At 43.9% G+C, this 17,735-nt stretch overlaps 1 protein-coding gene across 2 annotated transcripts in view; it reads right to left on the reverse strand.

Moving 5' to 3' along the window:
* IFT43 (intraflagellar transport 43) overlaps nt 1–17,735 on the reverse strand; it is a 94,632-nt gene that overhangs the window by 13,023 nt on the left and 63,874 nt on the right. For both annotated transcript variants that reach the window (XM_059057961.2, XM_067028061.1), the window contains exons 4-5: nt 16,126–16,158; nt 15,430–15,476 (exon numbers count right to left, since the gene is read on the reverse strand). In XM_059057961.2, coding sequence (XP_058913944.1) covers nt 15,430–15,476; nt 16,126–16,158 — 80 coding nt within the window. The remainder of the gene's footprint in view (nt 1–15,429; nt 15,477–16,125; nt 16,159–17,735) is intronic.

Raw genomic sequence — 17,735 nt, forward strand, 5'->3', positions numbered from 1 at the left:
AGTCTTTTGAGTGTCCCAAGCCTCTGTGATGTCAGTTCGTCCCTCAGCTGTGTCTCAAAGCGTTGCGGTGGTGGGAGAGCTCCAGCCATAGCCCGTCACGGCCCAGGGAGTGCCCTGTAGGGTCTCTGTTCTTCCAAACTTCCCATACTCCCCGATACTCCCCCTGCCACCTGCACAAGCCCAGTGACACTCCTTCCTCTCCCCCTAAAATAGGCTCTCCTCTCCAGAGGACCCGGCAGAGAATTCATTATCGAAAAGCAATCCCAATGGATCTGATAGTAAAGAAAGCACAACATGAAGGACAGGAGTGGGCCATCCTGAAGATTCTGCTTTGTGTCACAGAGCCCTCAAGACCTGGTCTCTCTGGCTTTTCTCTGCTCAGCCTGAATGTTGCTGCCAAGACTTCACGGGGAGAGAATCAGCAGAGCTGAGGACAGGGGCCAGTGGGTTAACCTGAGAGTCAGGAGAGGATAACAAATCTGCAAAGGGCAGTGGGGGAATACGAGTGGAGGCAAAGCTTCCTGGATAAGCAGGCTTGAGAAACGAACCTAACACTTTGACAGCAAAGAGGAAGGTGGTGAGAACAGGTATTCAGGAGTCACAAAGGCCACGCCCCAACTCCAGCTCCATCACTTACTAGCAGTGAGGTCCTGGAGCAGCTCACGCTGGCTAAAATTTTTAGGAATTTCACATGCAGGTTGGTAAACATAAACATTATTAAAGATTAAATTATACATCCTTATAATTAAATAAATTATATTAAAAACAAAGGTAATATTCAAAACTCACCACTTCCTAAATTTTACTACATTTTACTTTGCCTATGCTCTTGAAATTATTTACATCCAATGTACCTGTATGATGGAAACATGATATACTGGTGTGCTACTGTCCATCTCTTCCCAGTTCTGTGGTCACTGATGTCATGCTGGGAGCTTGAAACCAGGCCTCTTGGGAGCATTTACACCACAGAAATCAGCAAACTCTACCAATAAGGACTTTTTCTCCCCTGGAGAGCTGGTTGTTAAATATTTACCAGCATATATATCACTGCTTACTAGCCATGCGACCTCTGGGAGCTACTTAACATCACAAAACTTCAATTCCTTCCTCTATAAAAGGGTGATGATCACAGTGTCTCTTCATAGAAATGTTGTGAGGATTAACTGAAGTACTGCAGGTAAAGCAGCACAGGGCCTGACTCCTGGTAAACACTTACAAACATTAATTATCAATACCATTTCCTATAAGAAGGACTTCTTTTTCAAATTTCTTACCCAGTATCCTATAAACAGAATGAAGCTTAACACGGCACAGAGAGGGAGGCATAGGAACTAGGTTTGGGTACTACCTAATAAGTCCGATGTGCTGCAGTAAGCTTAAGGAAGGGAATGCCAACATAACGGAACATTCATACTAAGCAAGAGAAAAGAATTGAGATATCAGGGTTCCAATTTATCTGCACTTAAAGAATTCTTTCCACTTTCTCTTTCTCCATGTTAAAACTGCTTGGGTCTCATACATCATGATCAAGTGGGGTTTATTCCAGGAATGCAAGAATTCTTCAATATATGCAAATCAATCAACGTGATACACCATATCAACAAACTGAAGGAGAAAAACCATATGATCATCTCAATAGATGCAGAGAAAGCTTTTGACAAAATTCAACATCCATTTATGATAAAAACCCTGCAGAAAGTAGGCATAGAGGGAACTTTCCTCAACATAATAAAGGCCATATATGACAAACCCACAGCCAACATCGTCCTCAATGGTGAAAAACTGAAACCATTTCCACTAAGATCAGGAACAAGACAAGGTTGCCCACTCTCACCACTCTTATTCAACATAGTTTTGGAAGTTCTAGCCACAGCAAACAGAGAAGAAAAAGAAATAAAAGGAATCCAAATCGGAAAAGAAGAAGTAAAGCTGTCACTGTCTGCAGATGACATGATACTATACATAGAGAATCCTAAAGATGCTACCAGAAAACTACTAGAGCTAATCAATGAATTTGGTAAAGTAGCAGGATAAAAAATTAATGCACAGAAATCTCTGGCATTCTTATGCACTAATGATGAAAAATCTGAGAGTGAAATTAAGAAAACACTCCCATTTACCACTGCAACAAAAAGAATAAAATATCTAGGAATAAACCTGCCTAAGAAGACAAAAGACCTGTATGCAGAAAATTATAAGACACTGATGAAAGAAATTAAAGATGATACAAATAGATGGAGAGATATACCATGTTCTTGGATTGGAAGAATCAACATTGTGAAAATGACTCTACTACCCAAAGCAATCTACAGATTCAGTGCAATCCCTATCAAACTACCACTGGCGTTTTTTACAGAACTAGAACAAAAAATTTCACAATTTGTATGGAAACACAAAAGACCCCGAATAGCCAAAGCAATCTTGAGAACGAAAAATGGAGCTGGAAGAATCAGGCTCCCTGACTTCAGACTCTACTACAAATCTAGAGTAATCAAGACAGTATGGTAATGGCACAAAACCAGAAATATAGATCAATGGAACAGGATAGAAAGCCCAGAGGTAAACCCACACATATATGGTCACTTTATCTTTGATAAAGGAGGCAAGAATATACAGTGGAGAAAAGACAGCCTCTTCAATAAGTGGTGCTGGGAAAACTGGACAGGTACATGTAAAAGTAGGAAATTAGAACACTCCCTAACACCATACACAAAAATAAACTCAAAATGGGTTAAAGACCTACATGTAAGGCCAGACACTATCAAACTCCTAGAGGAAAACATAGGCAGAACACTCTATGACATAAATCACAGCAAGATCCTTTTTGACCCACCTCCTAGAGAAATGGAAATAAAAACAAAAATAAGCAAATGGGACCTAATGAAACTTAAAAGCTTTTGCACAGCCAAGGATACCATAAACAAGACAAAAAGACAACCCTCAGAATGGGAGAAAATAGTTGCAAATGAAGCAACTGACAAAGGATTAATCTCCAAAATTTATAAGCAACTCATGCAGCTCAATAACAAAAAAACAAACAACCCAATCCAAAAATGGGCAGAAGACCTAAAGAGACATTTCTCCAAAGAAGATATACAGATTGCCAACAAACACATGAAAGAATGCTCAACATCATTAATCATTAGAGAAATGCAAAACAAAACTACAATGAGATATCATCTCACACTGGTCAGAATGGCGAACATGAAAAATTCTAGAAACAATAAATGCTGGAGAGGGTGTGGAGAAAAGGGAACACTCTTGCACTGCTGGTGGGAATGTAAATCGATCCAGCCACTATGGAGAACAGTATGGAGGTTCCTTAAAAAACTACAAATAGAACTACCATACGACCCCGCAATCCCACTACTGGGCATATACCCTGAGAAAACCATAATTCAAAGAGTCATGTACCAAAATGTTCATTGCAGCTCTATTTACAATAGCCAGGACATGGAAGTAACCTAAGTGTCCATCAACAGATGAATGGATAAAGAAGATGTGGCACATATATACAACGGAATATTACTAAGCCATACAAAGAAATTAAACTGAGTCATTTGTAGTGAGGTGGATGGACCTGGAGTCTGTCATACAGAGTGAAGTAAATCAGAAGGAGAAAAACAAATACCGTATGCTAACACATATATATGGAATCTAAGAAAAAAAAAATGTCATGAAGAGACTAGGGGTAGGACGGGAATAAAACACAGACCTACTAGAGCATGGCCTTGAGGATATGGGGAGGGGGAAGGGTAAGCTGTGACGAAGTGAGAGAGTGGCATGGACACATATACACTACCAAATGTAAAATAGATAGCTAGTGGGAAGCAGCCGCATAGCACAGGGAGATCAGCTTGGTGCTTTGTGACCACCTAGAGGGGTGGGACAGGGAGGGTGGGAGGCAGGGAGACGCAAGAGGGAAGAGATATGGGAACATATGTATATGTATAACTGATTCACTTTGTTGTAAAGCAGAAACTAACACACCATTGTAAAGCAATTATACTCCAATAAAGATGTTAAAAAAAAAACAAAACTGCTTGGGCCAAGAGCGACTGCTGCTTGCAGGAGAACGGATGAAGGATAGGGTGGAAGGATTAAGCAGGCAATGAGAAAGAGCCCAAAAGAGATTTAGAAAGCCCGGAGACAGAGATGTACAGGGAGAGGGGCGACAGAGCGATAACCCACTACATATAGCATTTTTCTAATTCCACTGACAGTCTAGCATCTCACATCTCATCCAGCCTCATTGCTTGGCTGTGTTCAGCCACTTTTACCTATTTTCCCTGTTGACATGGATAGAAAATTGAGCAATTACCCTTAAATTTGGAGCTCTCAGATCATCCAGATTGCTACACTTGCAGAATTAAGTCCCCAATTGCCCCTGGCTAGAAGTGGCTCAACTCAGCCTGTCCTTTAGGAATTTCACACTTTTGGGTTGGCCATAGGATTTATCACTCTGGAGGTTTTAGGGTATTCGATTCTCTCACACCTGGACCCCAGGATGCAAAGAGCACAGCCTTCTCCAGTGGGGAGGTGGCATGCCCCAGAGGCACTGGATGCCAGGAAGAGGGGGTTATAATTCCACCCGCAGTTCTGGGTTACACCAAGATGTGATGGTTATAGGCAAGAAAGAGCTAATCCTTTTTTTTTTAAGCTCCTGTTTTCAGAGACTTTCCACTTTTTTAAAGCCATTATTTGGGGGGCTCACAAGTTCTTTCTTAACTTGACTTTACCTCAGAGATAAACTTTTTGAAAGTTGAGTCCACATCTAATTGTGTTTTTAGAGATGATCTCAATCTGAATACTGTTTACCTTTTTTGAAGACAAAGAATTCCTTTTCTCCCATTTGTGTGCCTCTCAGTGCTCCTTTTGAAATTTCACTTTCCATCCAGAGTTCACTTTCTGAGAGCTGGATTTTAGAGCCGGAAGAGACCAAACAGGCCTGGAAACACTTCTGGCGTCAGAGAGGTGACAGGACTTTGTGCCTCCTGTCTCCTCTACCGGGGTCCTCCCAAGCCCCAGCTTCCACACTCCTTTCGCTGGCAAGCAATTATTTATTTATTTATTTGCGGCCACGCCGCGTGGCAAGCGGGATCTTAGTTCCCCGACCAGGGATCGAACCTGTTGCCCCCTGCATTGGGAGCACAGAGTCTTAACCACTGGACCGCCAGGGAAGTCCCTGCTGGCAACTTCTACTCTTCCTTCAAGTCGAAGTTTGGAAGTCACTTCTTCAGAGTGGCCCTTCCTCAGCCCCCAACCCAAATCAGGTCTCCACATTATTCTCCCTCGTGGCACTCCAGACTCTTCCCTCAGTGGACTCAATTGCAATTTGTCCTCACTTATTTAGTGTGTGACTATTTGGTTAGTCCCCATACCCCCGACTAGACTGTAAGCTGTATGAGGGAAAGGACTAAGAATGTTTTGTACACCATCATGTCCCCAGTGCCCAGGTACAAGCATCACACATAGCAGGTACTCAACAAATGGTGGTTAAAGGAATGAATGAATGAATGGCTTGCCCAATGTCGCTTGTAGAGATTGGGTTCACTCCTATTCCAGATCCAATGTTCTTTCTCTAACGTACAACCTTCCATGACAGAGGAAGTCTAAAGGCCTAGGGCAAACCAGAAACTTGATTCCAAGAATAGGAATGGATAATTAAGCCACTAAAGGAAAGATCCGTTTTGCCACCCTACAATGTTGGGACCCTGAGGTCATTCGGGGGCTCTGGCTGTCCATTATTCTTAGCTATTCTCCAGAACCATGAATCCCAACTTCCTCGAAGCACGGTGTGTGTCAGCTCTAGCTGTGAGTGAGTCTACCTAGAATCAGAAAATTAGATGATTGGCAATCTTCAAACTTCATGAAAGGCAGTTTACGTGGGGATGCTGACTATCTGTAGTTGAGAATGGACCAGAATCAGGGCTTAGCTCTGCAGAAGCAGCTTCTCTCCTGGATATGGTGAACCCTTTATTCATCCTCAACGTGGAGTCGCTCCTCATGCCAGGCAACTTGTCCTGGAAGGCTGTGCACGTGTTTCTCTGCCTAACCTAACCCTATCCAGCCTTCAGGACCCAGGCAAGTTCTTCCTTCTTCCTGAAGGGCCCTCAGCCTACAGGGATCGCTTCCTCTTCTGACCTCACAGCCCGTAATAACATAAATCGCCAATATAGCAACAACTACTTGCTACCTTTGTCACTCAGTACACTGATGTCTAAGCATTTAACCCTTGTAATGCTTTCCATCTTTCATGTTTTGTCTCCCCAATGAAGTCCTGTGCTCCTCTAGAGGAGAGCCCTCCAAGGTCTTAGGAAGGATTTGCAAATCCCTTCCCAAAGGCCTAATCCAACTTGCAGATGCATTTTGTTCTGTTCATAAAGTGGTATTTTAAAATTCTGTCATTTTTTGAAATCTGAATTTGAAAATTTTCAGGTCATGCCATCTCCCCTCCAAGCTCACCACAGGCCCCACCATTCTTTTTTTTTTGGAATAACATTTTTTTTGGGGGGGGAATAACTTTTTTAGGCTTACAGAAAAGTTGCAAAATAGCACAGAGAGTTCTCATATACTCTTCACCCAGCTTCCCCAATGTTGAAATCTTACACATTTATAATACAAAGATCAAAACTAGGAAACTGACATTGATATGATGCGATTAACCAAACAACAAACCTTATTCCACTTTCACAAGTTTTTCCACTAAGTTTTTCCTTTTTCTGTTCCAAGATCCCTCCTGGGATCCCACAGTGCAGTGAGTTGGGGGGGGGGTGTCTCTTTGGTCTCCTCCAACCTGTGACAGTTTCTGTCTTTCCTTGCCTGGCCTGACCTTGACATTTAAAAAATATATATATATTTATTTATTTTCGAGGCATTGGGTCTTCGTTGCTGCGCACGGGCTTTCTCTATTTGCAGCGAGCGGGGGCGAGTGGGGGCTCTTCTTCGTTGTGATGTGCGGGCTTCAGTAGCTGTGGCTCTCGGGTTCTAGAACGCAGACTCAGTAGTTGTGGCGCACGGGCTTAGTTGCTCCGCGGCATGTGGGATTTTCCCGGACCAGGGCTCGAACCCGCGTCCCCTGCATTGGCAGGCAGATTCTTAACAACTTCACCACCAGGGAAGTCCAGATCTTGACATTTTTGAAGAGCACAGGTCAGTGATTTCTGAGAATGGCCCTCAGTTTGGGTTTCTCTGATGTTTTCCCATGTTTAAAACAGAAATACATTTAAATTTAAATGTATTTAAAACATACATAACTTTTTTTTTAAACATCTTTATTTGAGTATAACTGTTTTACAATCCCACCATTCTTTACAGTTGAACACTTCTGCTGTTTCAAGTGTTTATATTACCTGCCTGGCCCCTAAAAACATTTGAGCTCAGCCTGCCTTGGTCTTGCAAACAGTCCCGCTACCAATACATTCCGGTTAACCAACAGATCCCCAAACCACCCCTACATGGCACTTACTCTTCGCTTCTCGTTCAAAAAACACACCCGATCTCAACAGCTCCTTCCTTCTTCTGTTTATCTGTTTGTTCTCTTCCCTCGGAAGCCTGAGAGGTCAATGAATGGGAGGAAGTGCTTCTCTTCTCTCCCTCAGCTTCTTCCCCAGGGAAGAAAAAGCACCATGTATCAAGAGTGATCCAGGGGGCTTCCCTGATAGCGCAGTGGTTGAGAATCTGCCTGCCGGTGCAGGGGACACGGTTTCGAGCCCTGGTCTAGGAAGATCTCACATGCCGCGGAGCAACTAAGCCTGTGTGCCACAACTACGGAGCCTGCGCTCTAGAGCCCGTGAGCCACAACTACTGAGCCCGCGAGCCACAGCTACTGAGCCTGCGCGTCTGGAGCCTGTGCTCTGCAACGAGAGGCCGCGATAGTGAGTGGTCCCCGCTTGCCGCAATTGGAGAAAGCCCTTGCACAGAAACGAAGACCCGACACAGCCAAAAATAAATATAAAAATAAATAATTTTTTTCAAAAAAGAGTGATCCAGGGAGGCTGAATGCTGAGAAATATATGTCGAGAGACATGGCCCCTCAAAGTCTTCTATAAAAGAAGAGGAGGAAAGAAGAGCGGGCATTTCTCACCAGGTCAGAGAATCCTGGAGGGCAGGGGCTGTCTCACTCATCACCATCCGCATGGAGGCAGCACTAGCCACAGAAGGCGCTGCATGAAGGCCCCCTGGCTCTCCTCAATGAAAGCTCACCTCCAAGGCACTGGAAGGAGGCCTTGGACCCTGGCTCCTCATCTCTATTCCTGGAGATTCATCTTCTCCTTTGAGATGACTCGTCAATCGCCCACCCCCACCAAGTACCAGAAGACGAGCAGTCCCTTCCCAGGTGAAAATACTCCTCAATGATGACCTCAAGGAACCTGGATGTGATTTTATTAAGGGAACCAGTAGGTTCCCTCACAGGTGCCCAGAGATCTGTTTAATGTCATTGCTGAATAAGCGTCCATGGATGGTTCAGGGCAATCATTTCGTGGAGTCTCCCCACCCACTGGTTATTCTAAGTTCAAAGGAGCAGCCTTAACTAGCCAGCCAAGTAATTCCCTGAGCAAAGATAATTCTAGAAACTAGTTATAAGTAACAGATGATTCCTATTGCATAATGGATTCTAAACATTCACATACAGTGAAATGGACTAAGTCGAGTGTGAAGTGGAACATATGAACTGATTTTCCACTACAGGACTCAGGCATAACTGCATGGAAAACAGATTAATGCCAGGGAAGAGGCATACCTCCTAGAAGGTAACATCAAGTGCACTCTGACAAGAAAGGGTTTTATGCGTCAAACCTCTGGAGCCAAAATAAAGGCCAATTCACAAATTTCACATTCCAAGTTTGTGAAGGGGAAAAGAATAGTAGAGGTATTCTCTGAAAACAGTATCTTCCTTCTCCCCTTCCATTTTTTTCTTGTTTTTTAACATCTTTATTGGAGTATAACTGTTTTAAAATGGTGTGTTAGTTTCTGCTTTACAACAAAGTGAATCAGTTATACATAGACATATGTCCCCATATCTCTTCCCTCTTGCGTTTCCCTGTCTCCCACCCTCCCTATCCCACCCCTCTAGGTGGTCACAAAGCAACGAGCTGATCTCCTTGTGCTATGTGGCTGCTTCCCACTAGCTATCTATTTTACATTTGGTAGTGGATATATGTCCACGCCACTCTCTCACTTCGTCACAGCTTACCCTTCCCCCTCCCCATATCCTCAAGGCCACACTCTAGTAGGTCTGTGTTTTATTCTTGTCCTACCCCTAGTCTCTTCATGACATTTTTTTTTCTTAGAGTCCATATATATGTGTTAGCATACGGTATTTGTTTTTCTCTTTCTGACTCACTTCACTCTGTATGACAGACTCTAGTCCATCCACCTCACTACAAATAACTCAGTTTCATTTCTTTGTATGGCTGAGTGATATTCCATTGTATATATGTGCCACATCTTCTTTATCCATTCATCTGTAGATGGACACTTAGGTGGCTTCCATGTCCTGACTACTGTAAATAGAGCTGCAATGAACATTTTTGTACATGACTCTTTTTGAATTATGGTTTTCTCAGGGTATATGCCCAGTAGTGGGATTGCTGGGTCGTATGGTAGGTCTATTTGTAGTTTTTTAAGAAACCTCCATACTGTTCTCCATAGTGGCTGGATGGATTTACATTCCCACTAGCAGTGCAAGAGTGTTCCCTTTTCTCCATACCCTCTCCAGCATTTATTGTTTCTAGAGTTTTTGATGATGGCCAATCTGACCGGTGTGAGATGATATCTCATTGTAGTTTTGATTTGCATTTCTCTAATGATTAATGACGTTGAGCATTCTTTCATGTGTTTGTTGGCAATCTGCATATCTTCTTTGGAAAAATGTCTATTTAGGTCTTCTGCCCATTTTTGGATTGGGCTGTTTGTTTTTTTGTTATTGAGCTGCATGAGTTGCTTATAAATTTTGGAGATTAATCCTTTGTCAGTCGCTTCATTTGCAACTATTTTCTCCCATTCTGAGGGTTGTCTTTTTGTCTTGTTTATGGTATCCTTGGCTGTGCAAAAGCTTTTAAGTTTCATTAAGTCCCATTTGCTTATTTTTGTTTTTATTTCCATTTCTCTAGGAGGTGGGTCAAAAAGGATCTTGCTGTGATTTATGTCATAGAGTGTTCTGCCTATGTTTTCCTCTAGGAGTTTGATAGTGTCTGGCCTTACATGTAGGTCTTTAACCCATTTTGAGTTTATTTTTGTGTATAGTGTTAGAGAGTGTTCTAATTTCCTACTTTTACATGTACCTGTCCAGTTTTCCCAGCACCACTTATTGAAGAGGCTGTCCTTTCTCCACTGTATATTCTTCCCTCCTTTATCAAAGATAAGGTGACCATATGTGTGTGGATAAGTTTATCTCTGGGCTTTCTATCCTGTTCCATTGATCTATATTTCTAAGCATCCCGTCAGTCATGCCAGCACTCTATCCTACACACCTGGGAACTGACATTGACACAATGTCAAGTTGTTGGCAAGGAGATGCCAACACAGCGGAGGGTCATACCATTTGTTACAGCTCAGAGGCCAAGAGCAAGGACTCTGGAACCAAGACCTGCATTCAAAGCCTGGTGCTGAGCTATGCTGTGTTAGTAATATAGTGGTGAGCACAGCTGCCTTCCAAATCCTGATGTTGTCATTTACTAGCTGTGTGACTTTTGGCAAGGTTATCTTTCTTTGCCTTAGTCTGCTCATCTTTAAAATGGGGATAATGAACAACTGAAATGTCCTTTAACAGATGACTAGATAACCAAAATGTGCTATATCCAGGAATTCCCTGGTGGCGCAGTGGTTGAGAATCTGCCTGCCAATATAGGGGACACAGGTTCGAGCCCTGGTCTGGGAAGATCCCACATGCCGCGGAGCAGCTAGGCCTGTGAGCCACAATTACTAAGCCTGTGTATCTGGAGCCTGTGCTCCGCAACAAGAGAGGCTGCGATAGTGAGAGGCCCGTGCACCGCGACGAAGAGGGGCCCCCACTTGCTGCAACTAGAGAAAGCCCTTGCACAGAAACGAAGACCCAACACAGCCATAAATAAATAAATAAATAAAATTCAAATGTGCTATGTCCATATATTATCAATAAAAATGAACAGGGTAATCATACATGCAACCAGCTGGATGCATCTCAAAATCATTCCAATGAGCGGAAAAAGCCAAACACAGAAGCATACATACATATGATTCAATGTATATAAAATTCTAGAAACTACAAACCACTCTATCATGACAAAAAAACAGATCATAGTTGCCTGGAGACAGGGGCAGAGGAAGGGTGGACTGGAAAGTGGCATGAGAAACTTCTGGGGGTGATGGAAATATTTTATATATTGATGGTGTTGGAGATTTAACTGGGTATATACATGTGTAAAAATTCACATTGTGAACTTTGAATGGATGCAGTCTACTGTATGCAAATTAGAACTCAATAAAACTGATTTAAAGGAACTTTCCCACAGATTTGTTTTGTGAATTAAATGAGGGAAAAAAAGTACTACACAACGCGGTAAATGTTTGGTAATACTGGTGATGGCAGTGATGCTGGTGGACACCATGGTATGACAGCAGAGTGTTTGTTCCCTTGAGAGTCAGAAGATCAAAGCTTCCCTTTGAGTCCTGAGATTCAGTATAATAATCTGTAAACCTCAATTTCTTAACACATCAAATGGCAGGTTTGGACGAGGTGGCCTATAGAGTTGCTTAAAACTGCAACAATTTGGAACTTCCCTGGTGGCACAGCGGTTAAGAATCCTCCTGCCAATGCAAGGGACACGGGTTTGATCCCTGGTCTGGGAAGATCCCACATGCCCAAAATAAACAAACTAAGCCCGTGCGCCACAACCACAGGGCCTGCGCTCTAGAGCCCGCAAGCCACAACTACTGAGCCCATGTGCCGCAGCTACTGAAGCCCGCACACCTAGAGCCTGTGCTCCACAACAAGAGAAGCCACCGCAATGAGAAGACTGCACACCGCAACGAAGAGTAGCCGCTGCTTGCCAGAACTAGAGAAAGCCCGTGCGTAGCAATGAACACCCAATACAGCCAAAAATAAACAAATAAATAAATAAATTTACAAAAAAAAACCCTGCAACAATTTGATTCTAACATGATGATGTCACAATGGCGGCCAGCACAACCTTCTAATAATGCATCTGTGATGTGTGTAAACTTCAGTATTCAGAGGGTTTTGCTGTAATATGTAACAGGTACTCCTTGAAATGGAGCATGTTTACACATTGAAAAAAAATGGAGAAGGTGGGATTTCAGAGGTCCTTTGAGGGGAGCTGGAAAGAGGTCCAAGGTGGGGTGGGGAGACGTGTGGAGAAGAGTCCCAGTTGAATAAACCTTCTGTAGACCATGAATTGAATAAGCACCTCAGATTCATCAGCATCACAATTTCCAAGCACACTGCGCCTTAACCACCAAACAGCTCTGTTCATGTCTGGCAGGGACCTGCCTCCTTGAGTCCAGGGAACATCCTCCTGGGTGGTTGCCCTGCTGCCCTATGCAACCATTGGCTGAAGCAACAGAGCATTTGTGACGACAGGCCAACCCAAAGTGTGGCAGTAGCCACCAATCACTGAGCATCACAGCTGCCAGTGTAGCACTGGCAGAGGACATCCTAGGAACATGTCTGGGAAAGCAGACTCTGGGAAAAGAAGTGCAGGATACCTTGTTGAACAGGGCCACTGGGAATTATTAGTGGGTGGAGAAGTTTGGCAGCTGAGAGGAATTTAGTGAGCAGAGCTAAGGAGGAATATCTGGCAGAAAGAAATGAACTTGTCAATAAGAGATAATGGAAAAGCAAAGTGCTGAAGAATGATGGGAGCAGCGGGCAAAGGAGCTCTTACTAACTCCTAGAGTGCAGGCTGAATTCCTGACCTCCAGAGACTCCCTTTCTACCTTCAGACCCCTTTGGAAGGAGATGAGGCAGAAGCACTCTTGTACACAACTGCCCCTCCAGTCTTCAATCCCAGCTTTGGAGGCACTACAGCAGGGTTGTCAGACTTCAATGTGTGAAATATTTATCCAGGGAGCTTACTTAAATTAATACAGATCCCTGGGCCACAACCCCAGCTTCTGTTTTGTGGGTGGCCTGGGAATCTGTATTTTAACCACCATCCCAGAATATTTCACAATTGTCCTATATGACCCTCACCCTAATCCTAAGAGGTAGCTAAGGCACAGAGAATCATCCATGTTCTACAGATTTTATTCTCTCCTCCACTTTGTAGTTGCAAGCAAAAGTTATTTGGTAGATGGCTTTGGGACTCCACTTCTAGCCATGAGAGAGTAACTGTTACTGGACTTGCCTTCCTGCTATAAACAATTAGAAAACTAGAAAAAATACAAGATACAACTGTTTTCACACAGTGGACAAGAGGTAGCACAGAACTGTGATTGGGCCCTGCAGTCACCCTGGCTTCTGCCTAGAGGTGCTTCCTGGACACTGGCATAGGGGTGGGGAACCCCAAGTGGAGCATGGGGAGGGAGGTCTGGCTGAGCTGAGGAGACAGAGGTCAAAGTTTACGGGGTTAAGGTGGCTGGAATTTGAGAAGCCACCTATGTGTCCATCAGTAGATGAATGGATAAGAAAGATACGGTATATTTATATACAGTGGAATATTACTCAGCCATTAAACAAAGGAAATCTTGCCGTTTGCGAAAACATGGATGGACCCGGAGGGTATTATGCTAAGAGAAATAAGTCAGACAGAGGAAGACAAATACAATATGATCTCACTTACGTGCGGAATCTAAACACCAAAACAAACACAAAATGAAAACTGACTCACAGATACAGAGAGTAAACAGGTGGTTGCCAGAGCAGGGGTGGGTGAGGTGAAATAGGGGAAGAGGATTAAGAGGTACAAACTTCCAGTTATAAAATAAATAAGCCACAGGAAAGTAATGTACAGACAGCATAAGGAATATGGTCAGTAAAACTGTAATAACTTGTATGGGGACAGATAGATTTAACATGAAGATCATTTCATTAATGTATGCAAATGTCAAATCAGTATGTAGTACACCTGATCCAGCATAATATTGTACATCAACTATATTTCAATTTAAAAAAAAGAAAAGAAACAATGGCTACAATTATCTGAATCTGATGAAAACTGTAAATCCACAGACTCAAGAAGTTCAAGTAGGATAAACACAAAGTAAACCACAACAAGGCACATCATAACCAAACTGCTGAAAATAACAAATAAGGGGAAATAAGTCTTAAAAGCAGGTGAAAAAGACATACGGCATACAGGGGAACAAGCATAAGGAGGACCACTGACTTCTCTTCAGACACAATGCAAGCCAGAAGACAATGAACTAAGTATCTACAATGCTAAAAGGAAAAACAGAGTTGCCAGCCCAGACTTCTATATATGGTGGAAAGTAAAGACATTTTCAGACAAACAAGGCTGAGAGAATTTGTTGCCAGAGGACCTGCTCTACAAAAAAGATGTTAAATGAAGTGCTTCAGGCACAAGGAAAATGATACAAGATGGAAACTGAATTCTGCACAAAGGAATAGTGTGGAAATGGCAAATATGTGGGTTAAAAAAGAGGCTTTGATCATTTAGGTCTTAAAGACAACCTCCTCTCTAGTAGGTTTCTTGTAAAAAGTGCACACAAACTTTACCTTTTCTCTTGAGTTCTGAACACAGGTTTCGGCTGTGACATGGCCGCTGGACATGTAAGTGCTGTTTCTCCCTCATTTACAATGTCAGCCTTTAACTGGCTACTGTGTGTCGTGCATGAGAGATGCAGAGATAAATAAGACACGGTGTCCACTATCAAGGAGCTTAGAGCCTGGTGGGAAGAACAATCAAGCCAATAAAGAATTAAAGTGTGATAGTCACTTAGCTTTGTGACCATGGGCAACTTAACCTCTCTGTACTTTAGTTTCCTCAGCTATAAAATGGGGATAATAATAGTATTGCCTCATAGGGTTGCTGTGAAATGAAACGCTTTAACATCTATAAAGTGGTGGGACAGTGCCTGAGATACAATAAACACCTGATAAGTATTAGCTATTATTGCCATGGTGGTGTGTTACAATGGAAGTTTGCCCAGGAGGTTGCTGGCACAGAGAAAGAACATCAGACTCAGAGAAAGGGTGGGATGGAAGGGAAGACATTTCAGAGGAGGTGATGCTTCCAGCTGAGTTTTGAAGGACACAGAGGATTAGTGGATAAAGAAGAAGGTGGGGTGTTCTAGGCAGGGGCAGTAGCACTTAGCAAGGCACAGAGACGCAAAACAAAAGGCTAGGATGAGGCCACAGGGGATGTTTCCAGTAAGCCTGCAGCAAATGGCGCCTTAACTGTAGCTCGGGAAATGCTCTGGGACGTCTCTGGAAGCCCTTCTGACTTCCTCAGGACATCTTACCTCCTCCATCATCTGATCCATCCAGGCTCTGCTGTCTGAGGCGGTGACTGCCCCCAAAAAGAAGGAAAGGAAAGCAGAAAGTGAAAACCCTATATTGTTATTGCTTCCATTCTTTCTCCTAGATGAAAATGCTTCTGGACCCACTCCCCTCCACCAATCTGGTCAGACTTGATTTGGCAGCTGGTCTGCCAGGTACGGCCACACAAGCCATGTGGTGCTCCATCCCACGGGCAGCATCACACCGACTGTGATACGATGCTCCACCCACCCCGCAGGTATGAGATCCATGGCCCTACCTTCACATTCCATCTTTACCTAGAAACCTTCCTTCTTTCTTTTTGATATAAGTCTTAGGAGAAGGCTAGGTTTAGAAGGCTGGAGTTGCTTCTGCCCATCTGCATCAATAAAGCAGAACCCATGGGTCAGTACTCTTGATAACTGAACATACAATTCTAAGAACCATGCGGTGGGAGATATGACATAGGCATCAAAGCCAGAGTCCAGCCCTTCAGCTGAGGAAGCGGCATTAACTGAACCCTTGACTAGTGTTCCTAACTCCAGCCCCAGCCCATGGCCAGCTTCCTGCTGTCTGTCTTTGAATGCTGTGTTCAATAAAGGCTGAACAGATGAGGACCACCCAGACTGCACTGTTGACTACGGTCACCACAGGATGTTGTAAGAATACTGGAAACATACTCTTCTATTTCTTCAGAAGCCCTCCTTCCTGACCTGAAAAAAAGAGAGACAAGGTTTATGAGAACCCTCTAGTCTCCTGCACTGACAATGGCATGCTGGAGGGGGGTTTCAAAAGTGGGAGCAAATTAGCATAACCCAAGTGCTTTACTTGTCTGGATTCTTCTTTATAGACCAAGGCCCACAACCAATGTAAGAAAATTACAGTAATGCCTTCCTATGGCCTTATTTCAGCATGACTCCAAATTAAATTGTTGAGCTTAAGTGCAAGTTGAGTGAGAAGCTCAAAAGGGTATAGATGACATGGTGCCTTCCTTTCAACAGTTAACTGACCAATTTACAGAGCACTTTCTTAGGACTGAGGCCTTGGGTCTTATTTGAAGCTGCTATGCTAACATGTGTAGCTTCCCGTGAGCAAAAGGGAATGAACGAGATGCTCAGTTCAGACCTGACTTTCTGTCTCCTCCACGTGAAGGACTGCAAGGCCCTGTGAGTGACGGTGGGCAAGTAAGACATTCCACGAGCAGGAAATCTGTTTGCACACAGACGCTATGCGAGGCCCTGGTTCCCCAACCTGAACGTGTGTAAGAACCATCTGGGAAGCTTGTCAGACGTGGAGATTGCTGGACCCAGCAACAAGAGATTTCTGGATCAGTTGGTCTGGAGGGGTGGAGCCCAGGAATATGCGTCTTAAACAAATTCCCAGTAATTCTAATCCAAGAGGGTCACCACTGATACTCTGAGAAACACTGATCTTAAGTCTTCTAAATGAGATCTGGTAAACGCTGAAGATTTTTAAAGTTGGGTGTGGGTTACACGGAGATAACTTTCCCGTATGTGTGAAAATTTCTGTGATAACAGAGTATTCGTTTTCTATGAATTCTTTTAAGTCAGAAATCAATCACCATGATGGTCGAGGGCAAAGGGTGGTGGCTGCATCATAATGGCAGGCAGGAGGCCGAGAAGGCTTCCCAGTAAGAGCTGCATGGGGGCCAACCAGCACTTTCTGCAAAAGGCAAATAATCCTCAAAGAGTAGAATCATAAACCTAAGTCTAAATAGACTACTTCCCATGAAAGTTAGACTATAACTGCGCTGTTAAGAAAGAAAGAGACAGAGTAAAAGAAGGGAAGGAGGGAGGGAGGGAAGGAGGGAAGGAGGGAAGGAGGGAGGGAAGGAAGGTGGGAAGGAGGGAAGGAGAGAGAGAAGGAGGGAGGGAAGGGAGGAAGGAAGGAAGGAAGGAGGGAAGAAAGGATTAATTTTGGCTGAAGTCAGGGAGGGGGAAGTGAATAGGTAGGTAAAGTTGCAAGAACAGTATGGAACAGCTCTGAGGGGACCTCCTAGGCTGCAGTTTTCGACTCTTAAAGGGCCAACTGAAGAGACGGAGCAACTAGGGGTAGGGGGGGCGAGTGGGACCTTCAGGGCAGCAGGTGGGGCACAAAGGTAAACTGCATCGGGTACCCAGGGCATCCCCACCGTGGTGATGTCAGATGACCCAGGTTTATGACCGGTTCTAAGTCAAAGTCAAAGGAATCCTGAACGCAGCACCCGCCCCGGCCTCCCGCCGCCAGCACGGCTGCCTTCTGTCTGTGTGGAGGGGAGGCTCTGCTCCCG

This window comes from Kogia breviceps, chromosome 3 (genome assembly GCF_026419965.1).
Source record: "Kogia breviceps isolate mKogBre1 chromosome 3, mKogBre1 haplotype 1, whole genome shotgun sequence".
NCBI lineage: Eukaryota > Metazoa > Chordata > Mammalia > Artiodactyla > Physeteridae > Kogia > Kogia breviceps.